The 25,960-nt window shown below is 37.1% G+C and overlaps 1 protein-coding gene across 1 annotated transcript in view; it reads right to left on the reverse strand.

The window, feature by feature from the left end:
- The window catches only part of DPY19L4 (dpy-19 like 4), a 66,783-nt gene that overhangs the window by 11,077 nt on the left and 29,746 nt on the right, over nt 1-25,960 (reverse strand). The window contains exons 9-17 of the mRNA XM_027064210.2: nt 23,658-23,789; nt 23,463-23,561; nt 22,954-23,027; nt 17,534-17,689; nt 16,763-16,882; nt 11,005-11,125; nt 8,442-8,498; nt 4,498-4,580; nt 433-565 (exon numbers count right to left, since the gene is read on the reverse strand). Of these exons, the coding sequence (XP_026920011.2) occupies nt 433-565; nt 4,498-4,580; nt 8,442-8,498; nt 11,005-11,125; nt 16,763-16,882; nt 17,534-17,689; nt 22,954-23,027; nt 23,463-23,561; nt 23,658-23,789 (975 nt within the window). The remainder of the gene's footprint in view (nt 1-432; nt 566-4,497; nt 4,581-8,441; nt 8,499-11,004; nt 11,126-16,762; nt 16,883-17,533; nt 17,690-22,953; nt 23,028-23,462; nt 23,562-23,657; nt 23,790-25,960) is intronic.

Raw genomic sequence — 25,960 nt, forward strand, 5'->3', positions numbered from 1 at the left:
AACAGCCCATACTGAAAAATAAACCACAGTGAGACAGAACTTTAGCTTGGAAATACAAAGTGTATCAAGACATTCACTGACAGTCTGCCTGCCTTCGGTAATTTGATTGAGAACAATCGTATTTTCCAAAGAATGTTTCTCTTTGTGAAATATTACATATGAGTTCCCTTGAAACTTTGTGGAAAATTAAATGTTTCTCCTAGAAACTTATCAATACCATTCATAAAATAAAGAACTTAGTATTTTAATTTTGGCTCTCCTCTTGGTTAAATATATTACACAGCTTTTCAAAGACTAAAGCTAATAATCAACTCTTTCTAAAATTGTTTGGATTTTCCTAGCTAACCAGGAACACATGCATCATTACAGAGCTATACTAAAATAGAAGAGGGATGTTTAAAAGATTTAAATGTGTAATCTAAAATGCCTTACATTTTCATTTCTCTTGAGAAGATCATCATCATTGTAAAGAGGTAAGCTGGTCACCATCCATCCCGTGCATAATTTAATCGCACCCATTAACTGTGGACTCCCTGCAAACACAGCTGCAACTGGAGCTTGCCTTCTGTAAAGAAACATAAAGATTTACACACTGAAAAGGTAAGTGTACTATTTAGATCAATGATTTATGTCAACTCTGAAACAGCAGGCAACCAATCATGTATTGTATACTTGAATTTCTATATCAGCATTTGTTTCATTGATGAATTCAAAAAAAATAAGCACCTACTAAGTGCCAGGAACTATTTTGAATGCTGAAAATATGGAAAAAAAAATTTTAAGTTTTATTTTCATTTTTAAATTTATTTTGAGAGAGTGAGAAAGAACTTGAGAGCAAGTGGGGGTGAGGCAGAGAGACAGGAAGAGAGAGAATCCCAAGCAGACTCCATGCTGTCTGTGCAGAGCCTGACATGGGGCTCAATCCCATGAACCATGAGATCATGACCTGAGCCAAAATGAAGAGTCAGGATGCTTAAATGAGTGAGCCACCCAGGTGCCCTAATACAGAAAAAAAATTTAAAGGTGGGGTGGAGACAAGGTCCCTGGCATTTCTTTTTTTTTTTAATTAAAACAAAAAAAATTATTTTTAATGTTTACTTATTTTTGAGAGAGGGATAGATAATGAGCTGGGGAGGGGCAGAGAGAGGGAGACACAGAATCTGAAGCAGATTCCAAGCTCTGAGTTGTCAGCACAAAACCTGATGCGGGGCTCAAACCCATGAGATCATGACCTGAGCCAAAGTCCGACACTTAACTGACTGAGCCACCCAGGCACCCCAAGGTTCCTGGCTTTTGAGAGAGATGGGAGGGATATAGGCCAGGTGGTAATACTACTACTAAAAAATAATGCAGGGTATATATAATGACAGGAATTTACTACTTTATGTAATCAATTCAATGGTGAGTGTGAATTCTCAAATTTATCCTTCTGAAAATATTAACCACCACAACCCAAATCTTTCCCAATCCATCCATCTCCTGCTTCTTCCCTACCTTTACCATGTACCTGTCTGCAGATAACACATGTAGGACTTCTCCACTTTGAACGATGATCCAAAGCCCCAGAAAGATGCCACTTACAAGACTAGGAAACCTAAAAGCAGATCCCAAAGGGTTGCTCCAATGTCTTCACTAACCAATCCAACCAATTCAACATTCAGCATCCACTTACTACACGCTAGAGTCAATGCCAAGCTCTGGAAATAAAAGATGGCACACAGCCACTGTCTTTAGGGAGCACCCAGTAATGGGGAAACAAACATGAAACAGGATAATTATACCACAGTAATATATATAACTGCCTGATGTCCAATGTCCAATGTTCAAGCCCCTATGCTTAAAAATAATGTGATAAATCACACACCCAGATTTAACTTCATCTTTTGTTAATGACAATGCAAAGCTATATAGTCAGTGTCCTACAATGGTAATCACAATTCACAAAAAATATTAATAGGCAATAAAGGTGATCTAAAGAAAACAATTTTTATACATATGAAATGTGTATTTACAGTAACAAAACCTTGTAATAACACCAATTCTCATTTCTATAAACCTATTCCTCATTTATAGAAACATTTTTGTCTCCCCCCCCCATATTTTCCTGTTTTTTGATAGTTTCATTTTTTCATGTTTTATTTTCTCCTTCTATGTCTTAAACATTTTTCAGTGTAGTTATTTCATAGTGTCTACCCACAGGGTAGACTAGTTGTAAAATGGCTGCAATGATTCTTACCTCATACCTATGCTCTCAGAGCAAACAGTGGTCCTGGTCATGTGACTCGCTTTGGCCAACAGAACAGAAACATAATGTGAGCAGAAACTTTTAAAATGTTTGACATTGAGATTCGTCCTCTCTTGCTACTCTTAAGAACTCTATAACCACTATCTTCTAAATGAGCCCAGGCTACCTGAGCTGGATGAGAGGCCTGTGGCCAAGTCAATTCCATTCCCCCAGCTGGTACCTACCCAACCTTTAGACATGTGAGAGAGGCCATGCCTGACCACTCAGTCCCAGAGCAGCTAGCCCAGACCAGAAGACTCTTCCCCACCCCCCACTCACTGACTGCCAAAATAGTGAAAAATAAGAAATGTTTATTATTTGCAGCCACTAACTTTTGTGGTAGTCTATTATGCAGCAGAAACCAACTCACATAAATTTTATTATCAGAAATTTCTAGAGCTCTGGGGCACATGGCTGGCATAGTCAGAAGAGCATGTGACTCTTGATGTCAGGGTCATATTGGGTATAGAGTTTACTTCAGTAAGTAAGTAAATTAACTAAAAAAAAAAAGAAAGAAAAAGAAAAATTGTTAGAGATCTAATTCTGTTGTTTATCACAAACAACAGCTGATCTCACTGTGTTGGACCGTTTTGTCATGTGTTTTTTAATTTTAGAGCTCATCTTCATGAAGTCCTATTTGTGGAAACCTGTGTAGCCTGGGTTGAGAATATATCAGACACTCTAAACCACACAGGACCACTTTTTATGATGATTTTTTGACTGGGGGTTTCTTGGATTAGACAAGTATAATTTCAAACTGCAAACCCGTGTGAATTCAGATCCACTGCTGCAAATTCAGAGGAGAGACTTTTGTTTGACTAATAGCTGAGGCCAAGGAAGATATGCTTTTCCTACCACTGGATGGTTATTTTGTGGGTCTATTCTATCACTGATAGTGTAGTCCTCTGAGCGTCCCTTAGTCATATGTGTGTGTTGAGAGAGGGAAAACGGGGTCTCAATTGCAATTCCCTGTATCCATAGGCCAAAGACCATATCTTCTGTCCTGTGTGGGTTTTAACATACGCATGGCTATTAGGGGTGCCTGGATGGCTCAGTCAGTTGAGTGGCCGGCTTTGGTTCAGATTCATGATCTCATGGTCCGTGGGTTTGAGCCCTGGGTTGGGCTCTGAGCTGGCAGCTTGGAGCCTGGAACCTGCTTTGGATTCTGTGTCTCCCTCTCTCTCTGTTCCTTCCCTGCTCACATTCTGTCTCTCTCTCTCTCTCTCTCAAAAATAAATAAAGATTATAAATTTAAAAATAAATAAATAAAATAAAATATGTATGGCTATTAAAATTAAAATCTTAAATTTTGGTAAACTTCGTTAACAAGACTAGTAATCCACCACTTATCCAACCCAGGGTAAAAGAAACAACCTCTTGACTATCTAAATAAAGGAATATTTGTTTCTTTACGTTCTACATTTCTAGGTGTAGCACAGAAAGAGTCTCAAATCTCAAACTTATCAATGCTATATATATTAGCTTTTTATTTCTTTAAGTAAGGGGCTTGAACTCACAATCCAGAGATCAAAAATCACATGCTTTTTTTAAGTTTATTTATTTATTTTTGAGAGAGAGAATGCGCACGCTTGTGAGCAGGGGAGCAGCAGAGAGAGAATCCCAAGCAGGCTCTGTGCTGTCAGTGCAGAACCCAACACTGGGCTCAATCTCATGACCGTGAGATCATGAACTGAGCTGAAATCAAGAGTCAGACGCTTAACTGACTGAGCCACCCACGCGCCCTGAGTCACATGCTCTGACTGAGCTAGCCAGGTGCCCCTGAATGCTACTTTCTTTTTTTTTTTTTAAGTTTATTTTTGAGACAGAGAGCGAACGTGCACACATGAACAGGGGAGGGGCAGAAAGAGGGAGCCAGAGAATCCCAAGCAGGCTCCAAACTGTAAGCGCAGAGCCCAATAGCAGGGCTCGAACCCACAAACCATGAGATCATGACCGGAGCTGAAATCAAGAGTCAAATGCTTAACCATCTAAGCTACCCAGGTGACCTAATGCTGTATTTCCAATGGAGAGGAGTTCAATTAGAAAATCAGAATTATAAGTCAATTAAAAACTAAATATCCCTAAAAGCATGGGGCAAAATTCTAAGTTTTATGAGAACAATTTGGAAAAGGATTAATTTATTATTTCCCCTGAAGTGATGAGATAGCATGCAACAATGGTTTAACAAAAGTGTTAAGCAGTTCAATTCTTACTTTATCCAGGTCATAAGTTCCACTGTATCTGGGTCATAAAATTCTTGTAGTTCCATTAGTTCTGTCATTAATCTTGGAAAAAACTAAAATGCAAAACAAAATTCCCAAAACTATGTGTAAGTATCCAAAAAGTTCAAAACTGCTCCAGAGTATTTACTACGAGACTAACGTAAGACAAACAATATTATAACATCATTCTCATGGAAAAAATATCATGGATCTTTTTACTTTCTTTCAGTGAGCTGCTCATTCTTCTCAGTCCAAATAATCTAAATAATCTATTTTATGGTTAATTTACTGCCTAGACTCAATAAATAATTTTATCATTACCAAACAATCATCAGTTTCATCTTTCAGGAACACACAATTAATTTAACAGGTTTATTGGCAATTAGTTTCGTGTTATACTACAATAAACTAAAGAATTTATATTATTTTATAAATATTCAAATTTTGGAGTTGCCAAAACACTTTTTTTAATTCCAGTGTAGTTAACATACAGCATTATATTCCTTTCAGGTGTACAATATACTGATTAAACAATTACCTATATTACTCAGTGCTCATCAAGATAAGTGCGTGTGTGTGTATTATACATATAATATATATATTTATATATGTAATATACACACACACACCATATCTTCTTTAGCCATTCATCTATCAATGGACACTTAGGCTGTTTCCATAATTTAGCTATTGTAAATAATGCTACAATAAACATAGGGGTGCATGTATCACTCTGAATTAGAGTTTTTGTATTCTTTGGGTAAATATCTGGTAGTGCAATTGCTGGATCATAAAGTAGTTCTATTTTTAATTATTTGAGGAACCTCTATACTGTCTTCCACAGTGGCTGTACAATTTGCATTCCCACAAACAGTGCATGAGTGTTTCTATTTCTCCATATCCTCACTAACAGTTGGTTTTTTATTTTTGTTTTTTTAGGTTTTTTTTTAATGTTTATTCATTTTTGAAAGACAGAGAGAGACAGAACACAAGCAGGGGTGGGGCAGAGAGAGAGGGGGACACACAATCTGAAGCAGGCTCCAGGCTCTGAGCTGTCAACACAGAGCCCGATGTGGGGCTCGAACTCACGAACGGTGAGATCATGACCTGAGCCGAAGCCAGACATTCAACCGACTGAGCCACCCAGGCGCCCCTTTAGTTTTTTTTTTAAGTTTATTTATTCACATTGAGAGAGAGAGAGAGAGAGAGAGAGAGAGAGAGAGAGAGAGAGAGAAAGGCAGAGAGAGAATCCTAAGCAGGCTCTGCACTGTCAGTGTGGAGCCCAATGTGGGGCTCAAACTCACAAACCGTGAGATCCAGACCCGAGCAGAAAAGTCATGCACTCAACTGACTGAGCCACCCAGGTGTCTCTGTAATTTTTATTTTAGCTCTTCTGACCAGTGTGAGATGGTATCTCATTATGGTTTTGATTTGCATTTTTATGATGATGAGTGATGCTGAGCATCTTTTCATGTGTCTATTAGCCATCTGTATATCTTCTTTGGAGAATTATGTCTTCTGCCCACTTTTAAATTGGATTATTTGTTTTTTAGGTGTTGAGTTGTATCAGTTCTTTATATATTTTGGATACAAACCCCTTATCAGATATGTCATTTGCAAACGTCTTCTCCCATTCAGTAGATTGTCCTTTTGTTCTGTTGATTGTTTCTTTTGCTGTTCAGAAGCTCTTTATTTTGGTGTAGTCCCAAATAATTTATTTTTACTTTTGTTTCCTTTGTCTCAGGAAACATACCTAGAAAAATGTTGCTATGACCAATGTCAGAGTAATTAATGCTTGTGTTCTCTTCTAGGATTTTTATGATTTCGGGTCTCACATTTAGGTCCTTAGTCCATTTTGAGTTTATCTTTGTGTATGGTGTAAGAAAGTGGTCCAGTTTCATTGTATTGTATGTAGCTGTCTAGTCTTCCCAACAGCATTTGTTGAAGACTGTCCTTTTCCCATTGCATATGCTTGCCTCCTTTGTTGAAGATTAATTGACCATAAAATTGTAGATTTATTTCTGGGCTTTCTATTCTGTTCCATTGATCTATGTGTTTATTTTTGTGCCAGTACCATACTGTTTTGATTACTATAGGTTTGTAATATAACTTGAAGTCTGGGGTCATGATACTTTCAGTTTTGCTTTCCAAGATTGCTTTGGCTATTTGGGGTCTTTTTTGGTTCCATACAAATTTTAGGAATGTCTGTTCTAATTCTACTGGTATTTTGATACAGATTGCATTAAATGTGTAGACTGCTTTGGGTAATATAGACATTTTAACAATATTTGTTCTTGTTTTTTTTTTTAATAAGTTTATTTTTATTTTGAGAGAGATAGAGCCAAGCAGGGGAGGGACACAGAAAGACAGAGAGAGAGAGAGAGGGAGAGAATCTCACACAGGCTTTATGCCATCAGCACAGAGCCTGATGCAGGGCTCAAACTCACAAACTGTGAGACCATGACCTGAGCCGAACTCAAGAGTCAGATGCCTAACCCACTGAGCCGCCCGGGTGCCCCCAATAGTTGTTTGTCTAATCCATGAGCATGTGACATCTTTCCATTTCTTTGTGTTGTCTTCAATTTCTTTCATCAGGTTTTATCGTTTTCAGAGTACAGGTCTTTCATCTCTTTGGTTAGGTTTATTCCTAGGTATCTTATTATTTTTGGTACAATTGTAAATGGGATTGTTTTCTTAATTTCTTTCTGCTGTTTAACTTCTCTTTCTCATATTTATTTATTTTGAGAGAGAGAGAGAGGATGAATGAGGGAGGCTCAGACAGAGAGGAAGAGAGAGAATCCCAAGTAGGCTCCATGCTGACAGTGAGGAGCCCAATGTGGGGCTCAATCCCACAAACCATGAGATCATGACCTGAGCTGAAATCAAGAGTTGGGACGCATAACCAACTACGCCACCCAGGTGTCCCTCTTTTTTCATTTTCATGAATGTGAGATCATGACCTGAGCTAAAATCAAGAGTCAGACACTAAACCCACTGAGCCCCCCAGGTGCTCCAATAGAGTTTCCTATATATAATATCACGTCATCCGCAAATAACAAAAGTTTTACTTCTTTACCAACGTGGATGCCTTTTATTCCTTTCTTTGGTCTGACTGCTATGGACTTCTAACTTCCAGTACTATGTTGAATAAAAGTGGTGAGAGTCAGTCTTGTTCCTGACCTTAGAAGAAAACCTCCGTTTTTCAATACTGAGTACGATGTTAGTTGTGGGTTTTTCATTACAAAATGCTTTTTAATAAAAAAATTTTTTTAACGTTTATTTATTTTTGAGAGAGACAGAGACAGAGTGTGAGCAGGAGAGGGGCAGAGAGAGAGAGGGAGACACAGAATCTGAGGCAGGTTCCAGGCTCTGAGTTGTCAGCACAGAGCCTGATGCAGGGCTCAAACTCACGAACCGCGAGATCATTACCTGAGCTGAAGTCAAACGCCCAAACTGACAGAGCTACCCAAGCGCCCCCCCAAATTGCTTTTTAATATTATCACCTATTTATTCAGTAATGGCCTTTGCCAATTATAAACTGAATTAGTAACAGAATTAGACTGTAGAAAACTGAGCGGCGCCTGGGTTTATAGGACTGAGCCCTGCGATGGGCTCCCCACTAAAGGCGTGGAGCTTGCTTGGGATTCTCTCTCTCCGTCTCCCCTATTCGCACACACATGCACATGCTCTCTCTCAAAATAAATAAACATTTAAATATAAATAAATAAATAAGGAAACCACAGAAAATTGCATCATGTGGCATTCTAAAAATGTTTTAACTCTTGTATTGTGTTCCTAATGATAAAAAATTAGGCATACTAAGAATATCACACTTTATTTGGTTAGAATAGTATCTCAATATAAATATGCTACACACATGTAAATTTATCACTACCTTGTAAAGTACATTTTCATAATATAAAAACCTTTCTTACCTCTTTCCATAAGCTGAGACCTATTATAGTGGGCACAGCCATGCTCAGAATAAGAGCCTAAAATATTAAAACAAAAATGATTGTGGATACATTTCAGAATGTACTGGAGGTACTAGACATTGACTCCATGATCAATCACAGATTCTTAGAGTTATAAAATTTCAGAGAAACTGAAGTCAATGTGGAACCTAGGTTCACAGAGTGAAATGGGTGAAGATTAACGAATTTAAGACATATTAAGCAGGAGATAAAGTGAGACATACATATTTACTATATAAATTTAAGACAGAACAGAAAAAAGGTAACACTTATGGTAGTATTTCAAATAATAAATCAATATTTGACAATTCTGCCAGGAATTTAAGTTATGAACAGCTTAAAAGGACACTGCACCGTGCTACCTAAAAAGCTAGCAACAAAAAGGCAATGAATTAACACAAGAAAAACACCAGTACATATCAATATGCAAGTATGCTAAAACAAGAACATATAAATTCCTCTGGAAAAAGACCAGCAAAACACAACATGACTATTACTAAAGATAATTATTCATCATCCCTTTGCCAAAACCTGTTCTTCCTATTGTCCTATGTCTATAACCCTATTTTGGTAACCCTAAAATCCACAGTCACACAAACTAGAGAACTAGGAAATATCTATGATTTGTCTCTCCATACTGTTGAAGCACCAAGTCTCACTAACCTTCTTTTCTAATTTTTTTCACTCCAGTATAGCATAGTATTAAGTGAATAGACCCCAGAGTCAGAAAAACCTGGGTGTAAATCATGATTTCCACATTTATAAACTGTGTGATCTCAAGCAAGTTATTTAACCAGATTAACCCTTAGTTTCTTTGTCTATAAAATACAGACAATAAAACTTAGCTGTTAGGGCCTTTGTAAGCATTGAATAGCACATAAAGTATTTTATAAACAGTACCCGACACGTGGTGAACACTCAATATATTGAAGCTTTTATCACTTCCATTCACCATGGCCAGTACCTTACCTTCTTGGCTTGAATTTGTCACCCTCAAGTCTATCCTTCAAAGAATTATAAGTGTGAACTGAGAGAAAACAGAAGTCTGACTCTCTCACACTCAAACATTTCAATGATTTTTCTACTTCCTATAGGATAAGACCAAGTGTTACTGCATGATATTCAAAGGCCTCCATGACCTTACACGTCTTGAATTCCCCAATCTCATTTCTTGACCACTCTTATCTCACATTTTATGTGCCAAGAAAAGTAAATATATCATGCTTTTTCTTTGCCACTGCTTTTATTCCCTTTGATTACAACATGTTCTTTGCCTATCTATGTTTATTCCTTCTACCATGAATGCCCACCCTTTCTTTCCCATCCATCCAAGTAATAATTCATCATCTTTCAAATTTCAGATTGAAAAGTCTTTGAATCCCTAACAAGACTGAATTAAGTAGCCCTACTCTGTGTTCTAACAGTACCCTGTCAATACTTCTTATTATTTTTACGAATAGGAGACTGTAATCTACCTGATGAAATTAATTTGCATTGTAAGCTCACTGCACATAGCAGGCGCAGTGAAAATGTTGTATTCACATTGAAAACATACAATAGTTTGCCTGGGTGGCTCAGTTGGTTAAGCAGTTAAGTGTCCCACTCCTGATTTTAGTTCAGGTCATGATCTCACAATTTGTGGAATTAAGCCCCACATTGGGCTCTATGCTGACAGTGCAAAGCCTGCTTGGGATTCTCTCTCTCCCTCTCTCTGCCCCTCTCCTGCTCGTTCTCTCTCTCTCAAAATTAAATTAAAAAAACAAAACCAAAAAAAAAATTTTGTTTAAACAACAAAAAAGAAAACATATAATAGTTCCATATCAAATCAAGAATGATATTATAAAAATTCTTTTTTTTATTTTATTTTTTAATGTTTCATTATTTATTTTTGAGAGAGCACAAACAGGGGAAGGGCAGAGAGAGAGGGAGACACAGAATCCGAAGCAGTCTCCAGGCTCTGAGCTGCAAGCACAGAGCCTGACTGGGGGCCCAAACTCACAAACGATGAGATCATGACCTGAGCTGAAGTCAGATGCCCAGCCGCTCAAAATTAGTTCTTTTTTAATAAATTTTTAAAAAGTTTATTTATTTTGAGAGAGAGAAAGAGTGCATGCAAGCAGGGGAGGGGCAGAGAGAGAGAGAGGGAGAGAGACAGAATACCAAGCATGTTCCACACTGGCGGCACAAAGCCCAATGTGGGGCTTGATCTCATAAACCGTGACATCATGACCTGAACTGAATGAAACCAAGAGTCACACACTCAACCAACTGAACCACCCAGGTGCCCCTAAAAATTAATTCTTGATAGCCTCTAACATTATTGATTCACTCGTATTTTTACCTTCTGTTTTACTTATCTGCATTTAAATCAGAAATTCTAAAAAAAATTTTTTCCCCGGGATCTCTTTTTCACTTGAAAGTCATAATATCCTTTACTCACACCATTTCAATTGTATTCAATGTAGTTTCCATTTGTATAATTGAAAGAGAAACAAGTACTTAACACAAAATAACAATGACTCACCAATAACACTGGGTGTACTGTTCGTAATCGAAGCCACTTGAAAAGTGTCATCCAAAGTTCAGGAGAACATACACCAAATGCTGCTAACATGCATACATAAGGAGTCCAGAGGTATTTCAAGCTAGAAAAGAATGGGAGTCACATATCAGATATCCCATGAACATCATTACTATCTAATTTCTCTATCTTTTTTTTAAAGATTTTATTTTTTTAAGTAATTTCTGCACCCAATGTGGGGTTCAAACTCATAACCCCAAGATCATTAGTCACATGCTCCACTGACTAAGCCAGCCAGGCAACCCGATTTCTCTTTTCTCAGTTCTTTCCTACTACCCATGAAAATACCACATGTTAAGGGAAAATGAAAAGCTTAGCCTCTAACTTTCAGCAACAGATTGTTATTCATTTCTTAAATAATCAAGAAAACATGCAGGTTACTAAAATGAGGATGAAATAAGAGCATTAATATAGATGAGAGTGTAGTAAGATTGTACTCTTGGAGAAAATATAAACTGCTATACTTTTCCAGAAGGCAATTTGGCAAAATCTATAAAAAATTTTTTTTAAGTTTTTAGTTTCGGTTTGTTTCATGTTTATTTATTTTTGAGAGGGAGAGAGCGAGCATGCAAGCAGGGGAGGGGCAGAAAGAAAAAGAGAGAGAGAATCCCAAGCAGGCTCCGCACTGCCAGTGCAAAGCCCGACAACAGGCTTGAACCCATGAACTGCAAGACATGACTTGAGCTGAAATCAAGAGTTGGACGCTTAACCGACTGAGCCACCCAGGCACCCCAAAACCTAGACAAATTTTAAGTACTCCAAGACAACCCCATTTCTAGTAAGTTAGTCAACAGATATATTAGTATATGTATATAAAGATACAAAGGTTTTAACTGCAGTATGTTGTTTTAGTAGAAAAAAACTAGAAACCTGTCCTTCAGTAGGTATTAAATAGTTATGAAAAATATAAAAGCAAAATGTAAAATTGCAGGTACTATACTGCTACCCTAGCTTTTTGGCGATTTAAAAAAATGTAGGGGAACCCGGCTGGCTCAGTTGGTGGAGCATGCAGCTCTTAATCTCAGCGTTGTAAGTTTGAGCCCCATGTTGGGTATAGAGATTACTTAAAAATTAAATCTTAAGAAAAATGAAAACTGACTTGGACTTTGACAGAAGTAGTGTATGTGTATATAGAATACATATTGCTAAGACAAAGGAACTGTATTAGTTTCCTCTGGTCAACCAATATTTCCTCCTAATTACCCCCATTCCTGCTATTCTTCAAGTCACCCAGAATCAAAACTAGAGTCTGGTTTAGAACTCCAGGAGACACCATTCACATTGAATTATATGTACATAACATTCCCTGGAACACCAACTTCCTGCTCTAGAGATTAGACCACTATGTCCAGTCCAATGATTTCTCTGCATCTATCTCTTCCTTACCATTTTATTGCAACAGCCTGATAATTAACATCTCTACCTTTTGTTGTTTTTTAGTAATCTCTATATCCTATGTGGGGCTTGAACTTAAAACCCCAAGAACAAGAGTTGAATACTCTTCCCACTGAGCCATCCAGGTGCCCTAACATCTCTACCTTTAGACTCTCCTTCAACCAAATGCCAGATGAACCTTCTTCAAACATAATTACAAGACACTTTTTGTTATAGTCTCTAGTGGTTCCCCAGAATCTACTGAAATAAATGAAAACTCATCTAAATTTCAGGGCCCTCAAAAATATGGTGTTGATGCACCTTTTCAGTTTTTCTCCTAGGACTTCCCTAAATATGATTAGTGTTCTAGCCAGAGTTTGCATAACAATCTCAAGTGTTCCATTCCATAATGCACATAAGTTTCTCCTTCTTGATACAAGCCCATCCATCCTCATCTAGTGCTGCCTTAGGCTCTGATTCCCTTTATAGCCAGACCCCTTGAGGTCCATGCTTACCACTTCTTCCTGCCTTCTACTCTCTGATTATGTACTCCTTTAAAAACTCCTTTGACTTCTGAGTTGTAATTCCTCCTAAAGTCCCTCTGCCACAGTCCCTACTGCTACTTACTCAGTTTCCAATTCCCAAATATTTTAGTTTTGGCCCCTTTCCTCCATCTCTATGGCTACTCTTTTCTATATTCTATTATGACACCTTCTTAACCAGCCTGTCTTCCTTTAATCTTGTTTTCCTCAATTATTGCTGCCAGAGAGATCTTACTAAAAACAAATCTGATATAACATTTTTGTTTATTTATTTCTGACAGAGAGAGAGAGAGAGAGAGAGAGAGAGAGAGAGAGAATCCCAAGCAGGCTCTGCACTGTCATTGCAGAGTGCAATGTGGGGCTTGAACCCACGAACTGTGAGATCATGACCTGAGTTCAAACTAGGCATTGGATGCTTAACCAACTGAGCCACCTAAGCACCCCTGACATTTATTCTATCCAGATTATTACACACACACACAAACACACAAGAAAATGAACAGTCTGGCCAACCTCTATTTATCTCTGAAGGCTGTTGCCTCATTTAGGAAATCTTCCTTAAATTGACTTCCTCTGTCCACCCTCTACAACTGAGTTAGTACCTCTCCTCTTGAGTGATTAAAGCACCCTTTGTATACCTTTCTCATAGTACTTACTTTATTCTAACTCTTGGTTTACTTACTCTTTGAAGCAAAAGAGTAGATTTTGTATTTCTTTAATCCCTACTGCCTACTTAATAGAGTGCCTGGCACATTCTGGGTGACTATGCTTATTACTTGCATGAACAGGTGGTCACAGTATTATAGGCCTAGTGAATAAGTTAAAGAAGTAAAGATGAGTGAAAGAATAATGCATACTACATGTTCAAAAACAGGATCTTGAACTTAAAATGGTAGATCCAACAATGAAGAATGGTGAGGATAATAAAATGTTCTTCTGCAGAGAGAAATAAAACTGAGAGAGTACAAAGGGGGAAAAAGGTAACCCATGCACCAAAATTCTAGTACTACAAGGCAATGAGATGAGAATCAAAACATGAATCACTTAGAATATTCATGGTTTAACACATTTCTTCATCCTACTTACTAGGCATTATGGAATGCTAACTATTAGTGTGAACCACCATTCTCACTTAATGTTTCAGTAAAAGATTCCCATTGGTCAGGGGTTTGGCAGTCTGATAAAGGGTACGGATGACTTATAAGAAAATGGTTTTTTTTTTAAGTTTATTTATTTAAGAGAGAGCAGGCATGTGTGCGAGCGGGGGAGAGGCAGAGACAGAGGGAGAGAGAATCCCAAGCAGGTTCCTTGCCATCAGCGTGGAGCCTAACGCAGGTCTCGAACCCGCAAACCGTGAAATCATGATCTGAGCCAAAATCAAGAGTCAGTCGGTTAACCAACTGAGTCTTCCAGATGCCCCAAGAAAATGTTTTTATTTATTTATTTTTAATGTTTATTTATTTTTGAGACAGGGAGAGACAGCATGAATGGGGGAGGGTCAGAGAGAGAGGGAGACACAGAATCCGAAACAGGCTCCAGGCTCTGAGCTGTCAGCACAGAGCCCGACGCGGGGCTCGAACTCACAGACCGCGAGATCATGACCTGAGCCGAAGTCGGACGCTTAACCGACTGAGCCACCCAGGCACCCCAAGAAAATGTTTTTAAATGCATAAAGTACATAGGTTTACAAAGGAAACCAATTATGCTGAAATATTGATATCAAATAATAAAAAGATTTATAATATAGCACATTTGTGCTTATTAAGATGTTAAATGCAGGCCCAATAATAACTGTAACTTTGAGGTTGTGATGTATATAGTATTTCAAGATAAAAAATTAATATAATACTTGAAAACAGCTAAGCTTTCTTTTTGGAAAAGCACCATGGGACTGTGATTCAGTATCTATATTCATAATTAGAGAAAATTTAACTTGAGAAATCTTATACTAGGATCAATACTTTTCATCTCTCCCTACTTCCCCTCTTATCCCTCTACCTCAGAATCTTAATGGCTCCTCTTCATGGCAGTGATTTATCTGATTTGTGTATTAAGAGGGAGAATTGAGCATATCCAGCTTAAACATTCTAGGCATCCATATTTTGTATCTTCCTTTTGCAAGGTAGGTGTAGACAGGGGCATAAACTTACCAAGGCTCTACCCATTAAAGAGGGAAAGCCCAAAGTCTGAGGACTAAGGTCAATCTGGGGTGGCAAATAGTAGAAACCCTTTGTTCACACATGAAGAAGAGGTTTCCAATGCAACCTTTATAGAATCAGAATCATTCAGATGATTGAAATGTATTTCTCATATATTTGGTCTTTGTACAATCCCTGGCTCACAGCTCCTAAAATTCTTAGAATCTCCAAAGTGATGAAACTGGAAAGGTATCTTTTTTTATGTTAATGGTAACTTTTTGGAAGACACTCAAGGATGGCGCTGGTTGCCAGTGGAGCCAACCATGTGATTAGGGAGTTGGAACTCAGTCCCACTCCAAACCTCCGGGGAGGGAAAAGGGCCTAGAGGTTGAGTTCAATCACTAATGGCCAATAATTTAATCAATCATGCCTATGTGAGGCTTTTATAAAAACCCAAAAGGACAGGGTTTGGAGAGCTTCTGGGTTGGCGACCACATATAGACCTGGAGAGAGTGGTACACCTAGAGAGATAACGGGAGCTCCGGACCGCTTCCTACAAACATTGCCCTCTGCCGAGCTTCCATCTGGTTGTTCCTGAGTTATATCCTTTTATAATAAACTAGTGATCTAGTAAGTAAAATGTTTCTCTGAGTTCTGTGAACTGTTCTAGCAAGTTAATTGAACCTGAGGAGGGGGATCTAAGAACTTCTGATTTACAGCCAGTTGGTCAGAAGCACAGGTAATAACCTGGATTTGCAACTGGCACATGAAGTGGGTTGGGGGTAATCTTGAACTGTGGAATCTGATGCAACCTCTAGGTGGACAGTGCCAGAATTAAGTCAAAGTGTAGGACATTCAGTTGGTACCTGGACAATTGCTTGTGGTTACTGTGGGAAAAGCCCCTCCTCAAATTGAAATTGAGTATTCAAAATCATTTTATACCCATGTGTCTTATTTTTCATCTGAGTCCAAACTTTAAAGGGTATCATTTACTGAACTCTTAACCTCACAGCACGATTTACCTCTATTTCATTTAACAAAGTTGTAACTTTATTTTTGTGTGATTAATATCTGTCACCTCCATTAGGCCACAGTCACATAAGGTTAGAAACTGTATGTCCACTTTTGCTTACCAATGTACCTTCAGCACCTAGTACAATGCCTGGTCCTTGGAAAACATTCAATAGTTTTTGAACAAATGAGTGAATAAATAAATGTCAATTCACTGTACTATAAGCACCTCTGTAAACTCCAGATAAATTAAGAAAGTTTGTAGATTTTGAGTTTTTATAGTTTCATAAATATATTCTTTTTTTTTTTTAAGTGTTTTTGTTTTTGTTTTGTTTTGTTTTGAGAGAGAGTGCAAACAGGGTAGGGACAGAGAGAGAGAGAGAGAAAGAGAGACAGACACACAGACAGACAGACAGAATCCCAAGCAGACTCCACAATGTCAGGGCAGAGCCCAATGCCAGGCTCAAACTCAGGAACCATGAGATCATGACCTGAGCCAAAATCTAGAGTCAGACACATAAACCAACTGAGCTACCCAGGCGTCCCTCATAAATATATTCTTGAAAGTATCCATTTATTACCATTAGAAAGGACAACTGTTTGTAAAAACAAATAGCTCCAATAAAGTACACTTACCCTTCTATAACCATTGCAAGAGAGCCCAATAAAATAGTATGAATCACATGATAAATTATTTCTGGCCTTCCTCCAATTCGTCCATCTTCAAGCGTAATAGTTTCTTTCAAGGACTTGCCACTACACAAAGGAAATGTTTTTTACTATTGAAAAAACATTTTTAAATAATCAAAGGTCTTAAATTTTTTCAAAAAAAAAAAAAAGAAATACAGGTGGTTCTTGAAATCTGAAAGTATATTCTGATAGTCAAATGCCTAACTTATATACATCTCCAAGTCCTTGAAAGGGCTTTTAAGAACCTGAAGAAACTGACTCAGTGAAGACTAAATATGAAAATTCAGGAAATATGACAAAAAAGATTTTTGGGTTCCTTTTCCAAGATTATCACTTAACTAGTTATTGCTTTCAGCCATGACAAAAATATTTTAAAATAGTCTTGATAATTTAAAATCACTTACGTTACTAGCTTCATTTAGGTTACAAAAATTATTCTTACATTCAGTAAAAATATGACTAAATTAGTGAAGGAGTCTAACAGTTTAAATGAATATTATTCCTACATTAAATTTGTACATCATGTATTTAGATGTATAAACAAATTTGAATATTATCTGGTTAAGTTATAACGATCTTGTACATGTTCATAACAAGAGAATGGAACTAGAAACTCTAAAACAAATACACAAATATTGGAAGGATACTAAAAATTGATAGTTTACGTATTTCCATAAGGTATTAGTTAGTAATGTGATGATTCTCATAGGTACTTACTTAATTCTAAAAATAACTTGCATCATAGAAAGAAAACAAATAATTAACACTAAAACATAGAAAGGTAATAAAGAAGACTGTGTCAATCGCAAAAAAAAATCTTGAGATGGTGTCTGCAGGGATTCTTGACACAGGAGCCAATTCATTGTAAAATTCCTTGAGAAAACAAAAAGCATGATGTTAAAATCACAGATGTTATAAACTACTGAACATAAAAGTATTATCTCAATAAAAACATAAAACACAAAACACATTTCCTAAATTCACTTGTAACAGTACCCTTTATAAATGAAAATAATAGCGTTAGTAACTCTTCTCAACAAATTGCCCTAATAAATGTAAAACTGATGCTCTGTATTATCCAGTAATGTGACCATCTCTAGAATTCAATATGGTTTCAATAGAGTTTCACTTTCTATTTTTATCTGGAAACAACAAAAAATTCAGCTGTCCAACCCTTCCATCTGCAGTGCTCAACATGGTAGCTACTAGTTACAATGGGGCTATTAGCACTTGAAATGCGGCCAATGCAAATGGAGATCTACTTTAAGTATCCCGGATTTCAAACATAAAAGAAAATGAAAAAGGACAAAAGAATACAAAATAGCTCATTAGTAATTTTTATACTGTTTGCACATTAAAATATTTTAATAAATCAGATTAAATAAATTTATAATTAAAATAAAATTCCCTTGTTTCGTTTTACCTTTTTTAAAATTTATTTTACTTCATTTAAATTTTTAACGTTTATTTATTTTTGAGAGAGAGCAAGAGCGTGAGCCGGGGAGGGGCAGAGAGAGGGAGACACAGAATCAGAAGCAGGCTCCAGGCTCTGAGCTGTCAGCACAGAGCCCTATGCGGGACTCGAACTCACAAACTGTGAGATCATGACCTGAGCTGAAGTTGGATGCTTAACCAACTGAGCCACCCAGTACCCCTCTTTTTACTTTTTTTACTTTTTTTTTTTAACGTTTATTCATTTTTGAGACAGAGAGAGACAGAGCATGAACGGGGGAAGGTCAGAGAGAGAGGGAGACACAGAATCTGAAACAGGCTCCAGGCTCTGAGCCGTCAGCACAGAGCCCGACACGGGGCTCAAACACACGGACCGTGAGATCATGACCTGAGCCGAAGTCGGACGCCCAACCGACTGAGCCACCCAGGCGCCCCTCTTTTTACTTTTTTTAATGTGGCTCCTAGAAAATTACATATGTGACTCACATTATATTATTGGACAGTCCTGTTTTATATGGATAAATGTAATTCAACTAGGACCCATTTTGAAAAATATTTCTTTTAGGTTTATTTATTTTTGAGAGAGAGAGCATGCACACGAGTGCGTCGGGGAGGGACAGAGAGACAGGGAGACAGAGAATCCCAAGCAGGCTCCATGCTGTCAGCTCAGAATTGGACATGGAGCTCAAACTCATGAACCATGAGATCATGACCTGAGCTGAAATCAAGAGCTGGATGCTTAACCCACTGAGTCACCCAGGTGCCCCACGGGACTCATTTTAAGAGAGTAACCTAATTATTACGACAGAAGTCATAAGATTTAACACATAAACATTTCAAGCTATAAGAATCAAGATAAACTTCTTTTGACTCTAAGCTAAATATGATTAACAAGGCTCCTGCTTATATATAGTTTTATCTGCATTCTCAACATCTGACCCATCTCCAACCACCATTTTATCCTTAATCCTAACCCTGGGAAAGGAGCTAAGAGATGGAGTGATCTTTGGGAGAGCTCATGGGTGGCCTGAGAATGCCTGCTTCACAAATCACTGGGTTTAGAATTAAAGGTCAAAGTTTCACAATGTGTCAAGCAGCAATACAACTGTATCAAAGAGGCTGCTATCCAACTGTCTTGTATATATGATTGTATGATGAATTCATGTCTTTTTTATCTGCCTATTAAACGTACTAATTCTGTAAGATCCAATTCAAATTTCAATTTCATGAATATTCTTCCATGTCACCCAGTCTCAATCTTTCCTTCCCCATATTCCCATGGCACTTTACTTATCCTTCTATTATAGCACTTAATACAATTTGCTAGTTTAAGATTATAGTCATTTTTTAATAGCTCAGAATACCTGGCCTAGTATCGTGCACATCCAATATTTATTAACATTTCATTACTGGTTCTTGAAAGTCTGTCTCAACAGAAATGTTTCCTCAAAACCTCTTTGATCTTGGCCGCAGCAATGTCTTACTCAGCATGTCTCCAGAGGCAAGGGAAACAAAAGCAAAAATGAACTATTGGAACCTCATCAAAATAAAAAGCTTCTGCACAGCGAAGGAAACAATCAACAAAACTAAAAGGCAACTGATGGAATGGGAGAAGATATTTGCAAACGACATATCAGATAAAGGGTTAGTATCCAAAATCTATAAAGAAGTTATCAAACTCAACACCCAAAAAACAAATAAGCCAGTGAAGAAATGGGCAAAAGACATGAATAGACACTTCCTCAAAGAAGATATCCAGATGGCCAACCAACACACGAAAAAATCCTCAACATCGCTCATCATCAGGGAAATACAAATTAAAACCACAATGAGATACCATCTTACACCTGTCGGAATGGCTAATGTTAACAACTCAGGCAACAACAGATGTTGGATGTGGAAAAAGAGCATCTCTTTTGCACTGCTGGTGGGAATGCAAACTGGTGCAGCCACTCTGGAAAACAGTATCTAGGTTCCTCAAAAAATTACAAATAGAACTACCCTACGACCCAGGAGTTGCTCTACTAGGTATTTATCCAAGGCATACAGGTATGCTGTTTCGAAGGGATACATGCACCCCCATGTTTATAGCAGCACTATCAACAATAGCCAAAGTATGGAAAGAGCCCGAATGTCCATCGATGGATGAATGGATAAAGAAGATGTGGTTTATACATACAAGGAAGTATTACCTGGCAATTAAAAAGAATGAAATCTTGCCATTTGCAACTACATGGATGGAACTAAAAGGTATTAAGCAAAGCAAAATTAGTCAGAGAAAGGCAAGTATCATATGACTTTACTCATATGAGGACTTTAAGAGACAAAACAGATGAACATAAGGGAAGGGAAACAAAAATAATATAAAAACAGGGAGGGGGATAAAACAGATGAGACTCATAAATATAGAGAACAAACAGAGGGTTACTGGAGGGGTTGTGGGAAGGGAGATGGGCTAAATGGGTAAGGGGCATTAAGGAATCTACTCCCGAAATCATTGTTGCACTATACGCTAATTTGGACGTAAATTAAAAAAATAAAATTAAAAAATATATATTTAAAAAAAAAAAAAAAAGAAATGTTTCCTGACATTCTGGTGAACTACAAATCCTAATACCCAGTTGGCACATGTGAGTGTAAGGCATTTACTATTTATACCACCCATGTTATTAACTGTACAAAAACTACCAAGTGAGATGTCAATATTCTTAAGGACAGAGACACTACCTTATTCTTAAAATACCTATTATATTACCCAGTGAAACAAATCTAGTACCTGACATGCTGAAGAAAGGGGCACTACATAACATCAACTAAGAAATGCTAGACAAAAGCAGCCCTTAATCCTATTTGTGAACTCTAGAGTTTTCCAAGGTTAAAGAAAAAGTCAGGGGAAAGGCTAGTCAATTATGGAGATCTATAACCAATTTTTCCTAATTGCCTGCTAAGTGTCAGGCCTATAAATATCCCTGAAAAAGACATGATCCCTGCCCTTACGGAGTATATGGCCTCTTACGGGATTTTACCTCAGTAGATATCCATACCTGACTTAACAAACTTCAGAAGATTTCTGAAGTGTTTAAACCATGTCAAAAGCTTTATTAACTGTGATATAACACACATGAAATTCCATGCACAGCATCTGAAATCCCATGTAATCACAGTGAATTATAAGGTTCTAAGGTATATTAGAAGAACTAGAAAAATGTGTAAATATTTTTTCTGTTATGCAAGTGGACTCCATCAGTGCATAAGTCATTTATTTCACTTTAGATTTAAAAAATGCATTTAACAAACAAAAGGTACATTATTCTTGAATTTAAAAGTCAGCTTCTGATCTAATCCACTATTATGATCTCATTTCTTTGCTATGAAATAAGTATCTTACTGCCCACCTCTTTTTGATGCAAACATTTTTAGTCGTTACAATTACATTGGTTCTTGGGGGTCTGGATGGCTCAGTCGGTTAAGTGTCTGACTTCAGTCTAGGTCATGATCTCGCTGTTCCTGAGTTCAAGCCCCGCAGCTCAGAGCCTGGAGCCTGTTTCAGATTCTGTGTCTCCCTCTCTCTCTCTGCCCCTCCCCCACTCATGCTGTCTCTCCCTCTCTCTCACTCTCTCTCTTTCGCTCGCTCTCTCTCAAAAATAAACATTTAAAAAAATTTTTTGAATTACATTGGTTCTTTATTTATTTTATATCTTTAATTTATTCTGACTTTAGACTGTATCATTGTTCTGCATTAAGAGAAAAAATACTCTCAAACGCTGTCACACTATTAGGGTTTAAGTACATCTAATTTACAAAACACCTAAATGAGATTTTTTTTAAATGTTATTTATTTTTGACACAGAGAGAGACAGAGCATGAGCAGGGGAGGGGCAGAGACAGAGAGGGAGACACAGAATCCAAAGCAGACTCCAGGCTCTGAGCTGTCAGCACAGAGCCTGACGTGGGGCTTGAACTCACAAACCGTGAGATCGTGACCTGATCTGAAATCGGATGCTTAACTGAGTCACCCAGGCGCCCCTAAATGAGATTTTTTTTAATGAGAAAAAATATTAATATATTTCTCCTAGATATTGTAATTTTCCAAATTATTTATTTTCTAAGTGGTATGTAATTAAGTGTCTACTACCCCTTGGATTATTTTTGCTCTATATTTTCTAAGTGGTATAGAGTTAGACAAATTTTTAAAAAAAATTTTTTAATGTTTATTTTTGAGAAAGAGAGAGAGAAGGAGAGAGAGCACACGTGCATGGGGGGGTGGGGGGGGGGGTGAAGAAAGACACAGGGAGACACAGAATCTGAAGCAGGCTCAGGCTCTGAGCTGTCAGCACAGAGCCTGATACAGGGCTTGTACTCAAGAGTCAGGAGATCATGACCTGAGCCAAAGTCACATGCTTAACCAACTGAGCCACCCAGGAGCCCCTAGATAAATTTTTATATAATCTAAAACTTACTGGGGTGCCTGAGTGGCTCAGTCAATTTCAGCTGAAATTCCTAGTTTCAGCTCAGGTCATGTACTCACAATTTGTGGGTTTGAGCCCTGTGTCAGTGTCTGTGCTAATGGCACCAAGCCTGCCTGGGATTCTCTCTCTCTTCCTCTCTGCCCCTTCCTGACTTCTGCATGCACTCTCTCCCTCTCAAAATAAATAAACTTAAAAAAATTAATAAATAAAACTTACTTAGTCATATTTAATCCAAATTTTACTTCAAGGAATTTCAGCATGTGCCCATTTTCTTTGTGTGGGACAAACATCTGGAAGTAAAAAACACTAGTTACAACAAAGAACTATTAGCTATGCTCACAGCAATATGTTTCTGTCTAGAAATTGAAAACACAGCAAGACTATAAAACAAAAAATATGAATTAAAAAGGAATTAAATAATACATGCTATAACTATGAAGCAAGGAGACTTGACATACTCTTTTGAACACTTTTACTCATCTCAATTTACTCCATATATTACTTAATATTTTAAATGAAATGGAAAATAAGGTGTATCTTTTAAGTGCATCTAGAAAAGAATCAGAATCCTATATTCTCATGAAAGAATGATCATTGTTCAACTTGTAATTTTACTGTAAAAACTTTATTACCATGCTATGTTATCATGCTCATTAAAAGTTAGCCCCGTACTTTCATTATTCAACTTGCTCTTCTACATGAATTTCAGACCCAGAGTTATTTACCTTCATTATAATATTCAATGTCACTGTCAGAGTACACACCAAGTAAAAATTAATCACTTTCATTATTTTGGCTATAAAAGTTCCTTTTTTCACATTCAGCTGTGGGGAAAACAACCATGAACAAAGAAGTGAGGCATGAAAAATGAACAATTAAAAAATTTACCACAAGAATGATAAAAAGGCAATTCTTATTACCTGAAGGCACTTAGCAAGCATTAAGGCTACTACTAAACTTAATAGAGGAGACACCAATAAAGCTGAATTCTCAAACTGCAGTAAATATCCCAGAAAGAGAGAAAATATATAGATTTTATAAACTTCATGAACCTGTTGAAACAAAATAAGATGAATGAGAATAAAATGAATCTTACTGTACAACTTTTCATTGGTTTTGTGTAGAGTAGATTATAAATAATTATTAGTATCCAATTATATTATTATAAATCAATTATAAAATAAATGCTCTACTATAATTTAGGATATATTATACAAATGTTTAATCTGTATTTTTAATGTTATGGTATGAAATGAATTTATTTTCTTAGAAATAACTCTTATAAGCAAAGTAAAAAGCTTTAAAACCAAGGACATCTAAATCAGACTGAAAAAAATCTTAGTCCTAGGCTCTAATTTAATTTTACTTGGCTTGCTTGCCCTGTTATTAAAATCCATCTATACATTATCAAACTGCATACATCAAAAATTATCATCTTTAGCAGCAGTTCCCAAACACCACCTAGTAAAAACATTGCCATGAAATGTAGCACCAGAGACCAGTATTTTTAGATTTGGTCCATTTAACAGTGAGCATAAGAAAGTCAAATTCAATATCCTAATAGAAGATCTCCCAAGAAAGTTGTTTGTCTTAGAAGATTTCTTTTCTAAAAAAAAAAAAGATTTCTTTTCTAAAATTCAATAATATAGTAATTTTCTCTACCATAAGATTAAGTCCTTTTGGAAAGGGAAAACTAAGACAAAATATAGACATTAGTTAGGGGAGGAAATCAAAAGACAGAGTATTAAAGGGAAAAGAAAAGAAAAGAAAATGAAAAAAAGAGAAAGAAAAAGAAAAACAGAAAAAAAATATCTGGCCTCTTAGAAGGCCAGAGCCATTAAGAAAAAGAAATACCTCACTGTAGGAAGGCTGAAACATTGACTGGGAGAAGGCACAATGGGATCTTCCAGGTGCTAAAAAAATTCTACTTCCTGATTTTGGATGCTGGTTCTGGAGATGTGTGCTAGTTATTGAGTGACTGTCTCTTAGCTCCAAACCTATCCCTCTACCCACTGTCTTGTAATGCTGGGGTTGAGGACTCTGCTTTCTATGTCTCTGCTTTTCCAGTTGGCTCCCTATTAAACTCTGCCAATATGAAATGCTAGAGAGAGATAATAAGGCTGAAGAAGAAGGGAGGAGCTTGTGGCTTCCTGTCTGCTTTGCAGTTCCTGTGAGTATCATATCAGCGATACTTCTTCACTCCACTAGAGCAATTCCTTCCAGCTAAAGCAGCTAAATGCATGTGCAGCTTCTCCAACACTCGACAGACCAGCTTTAACACATTCTCTTGCCCCGGAGACCCCAGGGCCAGCTGGACAGAGCCCCCATTCTCAGAAGTCTGGGTTCCATTTCTCCAGTTCAGAGACTCCAGCAAAGCTGGGAGGCAGCCCCTCCTTAGAAGCCTGAGTTTCAGCTCCACAGGGGTTCCTCTTCTAAGTTTTGAAGTTTTAAAAACTCCAATTTCTCCCCTTTGCTCCCTCAACTCTAGTGGTGGTAACTGCTTCCTGCAGTTGCTTCCTGTATGATGCTTTTGGGTTCTTACTACCCTTTCAATTAATAAGATAATGGCATTGTATTTGATTAATGACTCTTTATGTTAAACACCCTCAATTCAATTAACCTAAATGTTGATATTCATCAGGATTCTGGATCATCTAAATATATAGGATGAAGAAAAGAAAGAGCAAGAAGACCCACGAGTTTCTGGCTTGGACAACATATTAAATACTTAATAAATGTTTATAAATAAAAGATAAGAAAAGAGTGAAAAAGATAAAGATAAAAAAAGGAACCAAATACTGATGGGAACCTTTAACCACTGTAGGCAGTTATATAAACTGATAGAACCATTCTGGACAAAGGCTTGCTATGTGGTTAGGTTGAATATGCATATATCTTTTGACTTATAATTCCACTATGAAGTGTATACTCTAGAAAAATCTTACACTTATGTCCCAGGTAAGAATGCTTATAGCAGCATTGGTCATATGGACAATAAACTGGAAAAAAACCTGAAATGTCCATCAACAATAGAATGTGTAAATACATAAACATGAAAGAAATATAGGTCTGTACATCATCAAGGATGAATCTCAAAAGCAAATCAGACAAAAGTAAACAATACATTATTTTCAGCATGTTTTAAGGAATATATAGATAGGTAGTAAAAACCACAAGGAAACAGGAGGAAAGGATTAACAAAACTCAGGACAGTGAACCTCTG

Source organism: Acinonyx jubatus, chromosome F2 (genome assembly GCF_027475565.1).
Source record: "Acinonyx jubatus isolate Ajub_Pintada_27869175 chromosome F2, VMU_Ajub_asm_v1.0, whole genome shotgun sequence".
Classification (NCBI taxonomy): domain Eukaryota; kingdom Metazoa; phylum Chordata; class Mammalia; order Carnivora; family Felidae; genus Acinonyx; species Acinonyx jubatus.